Here is a 9,053-nt window from a genome sequence, read left to right as displayed (position 1 = left end):
TACGTGGTGAACAGAGGTGAGGACCCTTTGCTCACTAACTGCTGCTTGGTGGGGACAACCACCTGGATACAAGACTTCTGGTATATCTGTCTGTATTGAAACTCTGTCTACAGCTGTGAAGGCTCCTAGTAAATTAGTAATGGTGTGATAATACTGGAGATGCTCTACACTGGAGTTGAGTAGATCTGCTTTTTGCTGCCCTTTTTCTAGGGAAGCTGTGGGGTCCCCCTCCCCTACCACCCGTGACAGGGCTCTCTGTGCTTATGTCTTTCCAGCTATTCAGTGCGTGTGGCAGCCGGCTGGCACATCAGCACACACTGTGACATCCAGGTGCTGGTGAAAGGTGTGTTAAGGATGTGATGTGTAAGTGTGCTGCAGGAGGCATGGAGTGTCCTGGCAGAAAGGTTGAGTACTTCTGCGGTAACTCGTTAGAACCAATTGATGCAATTCCGGTACAGAATTTGTGTATTGGCACAAAGCGTGCATTACACCAGTATGTGCTCGTGTCTGTCTGAACTGGCAAAGCCTTCTGAAGACAGAAAACACCTAGAAGAGTAAACGTGATGAGCTTCTGTAACTTGCAGCCAAAATTTCAAGCTTTTGTATGTCAGTGTCTGCTGCCACTTATTTTCCTGCACTAAGAATCCAGTAAGTGTGAGTCTGACCTCTTCCTCTTCAGTGGCTCTGATTAAATTGTGCTTCTAACTGGTAGCTGCCACACAGTCCATTGCAGTCTTTTTTCCACTTTAATGTGCAGCATCACTGGTTAGTACCTGCTCAAGTGTTCTGACAGCTGGGCCTCAGTAAAGCCTGGGCAGGCACTGAGGTTTTAGATTTATCGCTAATAGCTGGCTTTGTAGTCTGTGGATATTAATCATAAAGCCAGTGGCATGGAGTGGAGAGAGAATTTTGATAGTAAGTTCTTGTCATTGATAAAACTCTGCCTCTCTCTGTGTAACAAATACATGAAACTGAAGGTGCAAACTAGAGCTCTAAAGCCTTCTGAGATTTTATTTTTTTCCCTCAGCTGCTTCAAGGCCTTTTGCTGTGCTCTGCTGCAAGTGGCGGTTGTCTCGAGCTGAATGCCAAGGTGGGACAAGTTGAGGGAGGGAAGGGGCCTGTGGCAGTACAGCTTGGTGGGGAAGTCCTTGCTTTTGGCGTAGGATTCTTCACTCCAGCTGGTCTATGGTCTTTACCATCACAGTTTGATGTAAACAAAACTGTTTATACAGGCTGCTGAAAAAATTGACATTTGAGGGAACAGATGTGAGCAATAAGGAGATTCAGGGTTTTGGAGGTAACTTTTTTTTTTTTGGTTACTTGTAATATTTGTGATTGTTATACTTGCCCATTGTACTTTCAGTCACATAAACCGTAACCTACACAATGCTGCAATGGGTAACAGTGGACTAACAATAATCTTTTTAATGCTGAAGTGCGATCGTTTGGTACTGAAGACCGGCCCACAGACAGACCTGCTCCTCCAAGAGAAGAAATCTATGAATATATTATTTTTCGAGGAAGTGACATCAAAGACATCACTGTCTGTGAACCTCCAAAAGCTCAACATACTCTGCCACAAGATCCTGCTATTGTTCAAGTAAGTTAGCCTGAAGTTTTGATAGAAAGCTGTGATAGAATATTGGTGATAAACTGGATTTTGGTATAAACTTATAAAAATGAAGGCCAATAAGCGTATCTGGGAATCTTCAGATTGTTTAAAGCGTCCTGAATTTCATTGTAATGTTTAAAATAGCAGCAGTGTTAAAAGCTTCGGTCAACAAAAGCCAGAGCTAGTTTATCTACCTGAGAATGTGGGAAAATCATAAAGAGGTAAACTAAGCCTTCTCAGTATTTACTTAATCTTTAGTGATGCTGTATGTGAGGCAGAGAATCGCTGCCAGAGCAGGTTGGTTTCTGGACCCTGTAAATGGAAACGTGCTTTGTGTTGTTACAGTCTTCGCTGGGCTCTGCCTCCGCGTCATCCTTCCAGCCACATGTGCCTTACAGCCCGTTCCGAGGGATGCCGCCCTACAGCCAGCTCGCTGCCAGCTCCTTACTTAGCCAGCAGTACGCAGCTTCACTAGGTTTAGGTAAGTAAAAACTTTACTTGCTAGAATAAAGGTACAGTCCTTGCGTAGCTACTGTGAAACCAACTGACAGTAACTAATACCAAATTCCTTGCTGAGTGCCAGGCTGCATCAAGCAGTGGATAAGTAGTTAACAGCTTCAACTTGGTGCAAAGATCTTGTTGCAAGGAGGCCTGTGATTCACTGACACGTGCGCACTCACACATGCACATGAAATAAAAAAGCAGCAAGCTAAATAGCTGGAGTAGGGTTTTTTTGAAAATAATGTGAATGCCTAACAGCTGAGGCCAGTTCATTTCTAACCTAACATACCTTACATATACATCACGTGTAAAAAGAACTTGTATTCTCAGAGAGGACTGTAAATAAGCTGCTCTAATGCTGTTCTAGAGATTCTTGTACCTCTTTCCAAGGCTTCCAGATGTTTCACTACCTGGTATCTTATCCATGTATCTTTGCTTTCTCTTCTTCCCTCTATCTCTTTAGAGAAATTGGTAAGCCCTCCAGCATCAGCAGCTGCTTCCAGCCCTAGTTCTTCTCCGTCTCCACAACCTGTTTCAGAGCCTGACATGTCTTCAGAGCCCCATCAGCTCTCTTCCAAGGGTAACAGCAGTTTGAGGACTCCAAATATTTGGAAGAACTGCATGGCACTTGCAAACACTCTGTTCTTGTTAACCCCTCCTAGAGTGATAGTACTTCTGTGGGTAATGCTAGTAGAACTAGTTTGTTCTCGGCTATTTTTGCCTTTCAATACATGAAGTATTCCTCCTGTCCTGGAGGTATCAGTTAGATAGGAGAAAGAAAAAGTGCAGGACAGTGGATCCTGTTGTGTAAGTATCAGGAGGGCTGAGATTTAGGGATGTTCATGTACTGCATCCTATCCAGGAAGATATGTTGCCTTAGGGACTGGGTGAGGAATTAATCAGCCTTTCCTGGACAGACAGCACGCTGCTGAGGTTGTGGGTGGCCATGCTCTTAGAGACCTGGGCTGATTGGAAATTCAGGAGTATTGCTGTCACTGAGGGAACATCGGTAGAGATTTTATGCATGATGGGACACAGTACCTTGTCGAGACTCCCAGGTGGTAAAGCATGACTAACAGTAAGCACTTTCTGAGTTGTAGTAGGCTGAGATAACATAGTTGTAGGTGCTTGCTTCCGTGTGTAAAAACTTTTGAAGGAGGTTGAGTAGAGATGCTAGACTGACCATCCTCAGAGCAGAGACCAGGTGCAGCCTGCACTTACACATGGTAATTAGTTTCATCTGTTTTTAACTTGAGCATGTATGCTTGTGTTGGCATGAAACTGTTTTTACTTACTCTCTGGTTTTGGCCATCTGTCTGTACGTACTTTCTCGATATTCTGGCTAATCTTTGAAACTTTCTCATGTTAAACTTGCACAGCAGCTTTGTCCTACTGAATAATCCTTAGGATATGTCTGTCTTCCTTGCAAGTTTTCCAGGTGTACATTAACTGGGAACCTGCATGATGTTACCTCTGGGTATATCTCATGTGGACTTGGGTCACCCAGAAGTGTCAGTGGCTTGGTTTGTGTGTACTCTTCAGCTTTTCACTTTTCTTGCTCTTTAAGTATGTTCAGTTAAAGTTTGCTTCCAAGCAGTTCTTATGCATAACTACATAAACCTGTAGTACTCCAAACCTTCTAAATAAATCTAGAATGCAGTGTTTCTTCTGAGTACTGAAGACTGTCACTTTTTAATATAATTGGTGTAAGGTATACCAAACCGTGAAAAGTATTTACGTGTTTTGTAGTGTGAATAAATAAGCCTGGATGGAAGAGCAACAGAAGTCTTGGTAACACTTTGGCCTTGACCAAGAAGGAATTTAAAAGGGTAACTTTGAGATCCTGGTCTGGTTTCAGGTTTTCTTTATCTGAAAGATAACAGTAAACAATGAAGTTGAAGGACTTTAAGCGGCTTAAAAAATGGGATATAGCTGAGCTGGTTAAACTTGTGCTACAAAACTTTTCTGACAAAGCGGGGAAGCTTTCTTGAGCAGTTTCAAAACAGTGGATTTTTGCTTCAGGTTTAAAGCATTGTGTAAAGTAAAATCCTGCATAACCAAGGTTACACCTACAAAGTAGATGTTGGTATAAACTATCTCAGAGACTGACCTGGTTTGCTTATCCAATGTGTGTCTGACTTGGTTTAAGAAATAAATGTGTCAATTTCCCGATTTTTATAAGGCTCTGGATTTGAGAGCTGTGACCTGTTGTGGCAGTAGTGCCTTACCTAGTGTATATGGCACTTAAACGTAGCCTGTAATGATAAATGTAATTCTTGACAAAACGGTTTCTCCGTAGAGGTGGGTAGGATCTGAATGGCGTTGGCGGGCTTTGCAAGAGGCACTTAGTGATTGGGATTTTTTCCAGGTGCTGGCTTTCCCTCTGTTCACCCAGTCCGCAAAAGCCCCATGGTGGAGCAGGCTGTCCAGACCGGCCCAGTAGACAACATGAATTCACAAAAGCCACCCCCAGTGAAAGTAACTCCCGGGGTTCAGCGCAGCGCTCGGCAGGTTCCGCAGGGCACCGGTAAGACAAACGGTACGTGGGTGCTGCTTCCCCTGGGAAGTGCCGCTTTGAGGCGTCCTTCAAGGGCGCACAGCAGGACTGAACTGTTCTGGTTTCGTTCTTGTGCTCTTTTATTAAGTTTTTCCTTCTTGTCCAGTAGATACAGTTCAGGCAGCACCTGTGCAAACCCAGGGACAGGTGAACGATGAAAACAGAAGACCTCAAAGGAGAAGATCGGGTAGGTTGACCTGACACTAACAGTCACATTAGCACACGAAGGCAAATGCTGTTAACTTCAGTGGAGGGTTATTGGACAGAAGATTGATATCAAAGCAGAATAAAGGTTAATAACACTTTGGGCATCCAGAGATGCTTCCCTAACAAAATAGGTTCTGGAGTCACAGAAGTTCACGGGGACAGAATTCTAGTGTCCCTTCTAGGACTTGAAGGTGTGCTATAAAAATTCTGTGAGTTGGCAGCAGCAACTAGACTTCTCTGAAACCTGAAGTATTTTTACTGGGAAAGGTGTCTTAAAACCAAGATGAATTGTGGAGCCTTTGCTTCTGTAGAGCTGAGCTCTTCCCTCGAGACTGCAGTTTAAGCATGGGTCAAAAGAAAGTGAAATTAAATTCAAACAGATGTTTCTGCCCAAGTAAAATGAGAAAAAGCAGGAAACAAAACTCCACAGACTCTCAGGTCTTCAAATTAATTTGTCTGAGGGCAGCACTGTGGGAGGGGCTACAGCTTTCTCCAAAAAGGAGTTGATAATGTCTCAGGTGGAAACCAGTAACTGTACAAAATACAAGCTCCCTTTGTGGGCAGATGAGTCTTGGGTGGATTTTCTGAAACCAGTGACCTGTTCCTCTTCACAGGTTTGTAGACTAATTATGGTACCACGATTGCAGATGAAAAAGTTTTCCCTACTTTTCTTGGTAGAGTACTTCTTTTGATTTCCTCTCCTCACACTGGAAGGGAAGTTGAGTGTACTCTGTCTTAATGGTAAGCCTGACATCCAGGAGCGCTTTCCAGAAAATCAAAAGTGCTGCTGTAATGCGTCTTCTACAGTCAAGCTCAGAAGTTACTTTCAAAGAGGTGTGGCCTAACCACAAAACTGGAAGCCAGAAACTCCCAAGTTCTAACCCTGGTTTCCTCTGGTCCTGAGCAAGTTGTTTAACCTCCTTGTGCGTTACCAAGCGTTTCAACTCCTGCTTTCAGGAAACAGGAGAACCAGAAACCGTTCTAGAGGACAAAACAGGCCAACTACCACGAAGGAGAATACAATAAAGTTTGAAGGTGACTTTGACTTTGAAAGCGCAAATGCACAATTCAACAGAGAGGAGCTTGATAAAGAATTTAAGAAGAAGCTAAACTTTAAAGGTTTGTGACTTCATTAAATATGAATTGCTGAGCTAGTAGTAAACCCTGCCTAGAGAAACTCGTTCTGAAAAGCTGCATGATAACATGTGGCAGCAACGCAAATCTTGTTTGAGGGAGCAAGAGAACAGATGGCTCTTCGGTATGCAGCAAGGAAGTGTAATACATTTTATTATCTTCAGATGACAAAACAGAGACGGGGGAAGAAAAAGGGGACCCTGGAGTGGCAACTCAAAACAACGACGGTAACGTAGAGGAGGACCTTCTGGGACCCAACTGCTATTATGATAAATCCAAGTCATTTTTTGACAACATTTCTTCAGAACTAAAATCTAGGTGAGTAAAACTCTATGCCTAAAATTGCCTTTTTTTTTTTTTTTTAAATAAAAAGCGAGTTTCTAGACAATAGACACGATTACATCACATTCTTTAAAAAACGTAGGATGCAAGAAAATCAGCAAAATGTCTGTAGGAGGAGAGTATTGCCTTGCATTTGGGGGCTCACGAGTCATATTAACCAAGCTTCATGCAGTGGGAACAAATGAAAAGAAACTGTTTCAGCTGAGACCGATACATTTGCCTAAACTATGATACAGGAATTTCCAGTTCTGTTTCCCAGCACTGACTCTGAACCCACTGATTTTTAAACAAATTTCTTATCTTGCTTGTGGGAGGAGGAGGCATCAGGGTCACGCTGTGCTGGAGATGGTGCAGCTCGCAGGCGGCAGTGAGCCAAGCGTGGAGTTCCGGCAGGCGAGAGGTCAGGTCTGGGTCTGGCTCTGGAAATGCGTTAAATGTTGGGGATATTAAAAGAAACCTTCCAGTTCTGCTGCTGACACTGGTGTTATCAACTGCCTGGTGAAATCGGGCATCCCTTTAGTGTCAGCGTGTGGAACTGCCTTGGTGACGGTTCTGCTTCCTTTCAGCAAAGCTTTCTTCCAGGTGCTTGCTGTGAGGTGTTCAGGGCTGGGCGGGCTCTGCTGAGGAAGCAGCAGCGTGCTGGTGCTGCTCATGAGAGTTCCCAGGAGAGTCTCTCCTACAAGCCTAGTTTGGTTCTTCTCCAGCATCTCCTTTTGGAGTTGTACCTGATCTTGTTGTCCCTTGTCATGCGAATCCTCTGTAGCCGTCTGCTGAGGTGGGACGGGGCTTCCCGCATTTCTGGAGCGGCGTTACAGTTGAGAGTTTGCAGTTTTCAAGAAAACAAGGGAGGGTTTGAGATGCTGGTAAGGCTGTATTCAACCTTTTGTAAGCCCATCTTTAGTTTCCCAGTATGAAAGTAGCTTAGGAAAGCCAACAGCTGTCACTTTCAAATCCGTGCTTAGCAGAGGAATTGAGTTAGTGAGCGTGTGTGTGCTGCAGCTGGTTCTTGTTGCAGTTTCGTTCAACCAAATAGGGTGCTTGAAGCATCCTAGCGTAATGCGGTGGTGGCTATTAATGTTTATATTAAAGCTGAACGCGGTCTTGCTCAGTTCCAGGCGTACCACGTGGGCCGAAGAGAGGAAGCTCAATACAGAGACGTTTGGAGTGTCTGGCCGGTTCCTTCGCGGCCGCAGCTTCCGTGGTGGATTTCGAGGTGGAAGGGGTAGCGGAGCAGCAAGGCGAAATCAAACCACGCACAGAGCTGGTACTGGCAGAGTGTAACTCCAGAGGCAAGTTTTTTAGCAGGAATAAATGCTGTCACTGAGCCGGGTTGGTCTGTTGGTCCCTGCCTGAATTGTCTCTGCAACCTCTCTTGCTCCCCAGTGAGAGACGAGTGGTGAAAGGAGACACGAGTCGTTCTAACATGTCCTTTAAGATGTTGATTCCTTGAGCTAGAGAGCAAGAGCTGCTTGTTTGAGGCTGTAGCTGAGCATTTCAGTCGATACAGGGATGGGAACTGTGCTCTTTTTCTTGGGAGAAGATCCCCTTGATATGGACTTTAATTCAGCTTTTTTTTGTTTTTCTTCTGAATAGGTTCTAAGATCTCTTCAGAGAGGATGAAACTGTATATAGAAAGAAAACAACAAACTGCTGCACTAATGTGGGAAAATGGTTCATATTGTTTACTGTCTCAGCTCAAGTGACAGAATTTCATGTACTACTGCTTGTATTCTGGACTTATTTTGGACCAGCAACAGTCAGCTGGAATATTCTTTGGAAGAGGGAATGTGTTCAGGGGTACCTTCTTCAGGGTGTCTTTTTGTTTGTGTTTTTATTTTTTATTTTTTTAAGTGCAGACTAACTTACATGGTTCTTCTTTCTGGGTCTCTCGAAGGCTCTTGTAGTCTAAGCTTGAAGTCAGACTCCTTTTCTGAACCCTGAAGAAGACAAATCATGCTATTTTAACATGGAACCAAAGCTCACTTGAAATAAACCAGCTGTAATTTGTTTGTTCTGAGGAACCAAATGGATTCTTTGGTGCTGCTGGTCTCGCTGTTCCTGGCAGCAGGTGCGAGGTAGCACTTGGTATCTGGAAGAAAGGATTCCTGGTGCTGAGGAGTTATGTATATTGTCACTTGGGAGTACTGGATTGTTGATCATGTAGTAGTGTAAATGACTGTACAACTGTTTGTTGGCTGGTAGTAGTGTGGAGGTACTGCAGGTTTACACAGAACCGTGACTCTCCCTGGAGCAGGAGGGCGCTGGGTGTTCCTCAGAGGTTTGCAGCTCCTCGCTGGGTCTGGGCCGCGTCGGGGCACAGTGCGAGCGGTGTCCTCGGCGGGACAGGAGCGCTCGGAATAAAGAGGTTTTGGCAGCAGTTGGCTGTCTGGGGAGGAGATCCAAAGCTCTCACTTCTTGCCTCGGTTTGTACCTCGCTCGTAGGTAGTACCAAGCGCAAGCAGTTCTCCGTACACTAGTAGGCTGTGGTGGAACACTATGGAATGTTTTCATTAAGCTAGGGATGGGAGTCCATAGAATGAAGCTTAACCGATGGGCATGTTTAGTTTGTTTCCTCTGTACCCCCCATACTGTAAATAGTTTAGTTGTTTTTCTTTTGTTTTTAAAAAGCTGTATGTGGGGAGAGGGGCTGGGAGGGAGGGGTTACATTTGTTTGCATGAATAAGTGGGTTAAATTGCTAT

The 9,053-nt window shown here is 44.4% G+C and overlaps 1 protein-coding gene across 1 annotated transcript; it reads left to right on the top strand.

The window, feature by feature from the left end:
* Positions 1 to 1,405: 1,405 nt before the first annotated feature.
* Positions 1,406 to 8,242, top strand: LSM14B (LSM14B, SCD6 homolog B (S. cerevisiae); the record flags this gene model as incomplete). Its single annotated transcript, XM_009871450.1, has 8 exons — positions 1,406 to 1,600; positions 1,958 to 2,093; positions 4,482 to 4,652; positions 4,780 to 4,857; positions 5,835 to 5,996; positions 6,176 to 6,329; positions 7,463 to 7,642; positions 7,947 to 8,242. Coding segments are annotated over 7 exons (1,068 nt in total), but the record flags the coding sequence as incomplete, so codon positions are not given.
* Between the last annotated feature and the right edge of the window lie 811 nt (positions 8,243 to 9,053).

Source organism: Apaloderma vittatum, unplaced genomic scaffold, assembly GCF_000703405.1.
Source record: "Apaloderma vittatum isolate BGI_N311 unplaced genomic scaffold, ASM70340v1 scaffold23026, whole genome shotgun sequence".
Lineage (NCBI taxonomy): Eukaryota > Metazoa > Chordata > Aves > Trogoniformes > Trogonidae > Apaloderma > Apaloderma vittatum.
The sequence above is the reverse complement of the archived record's forward strand: the minus strand, read 5'-3'. Positions and strand labels throughout refer to the sequence as shown.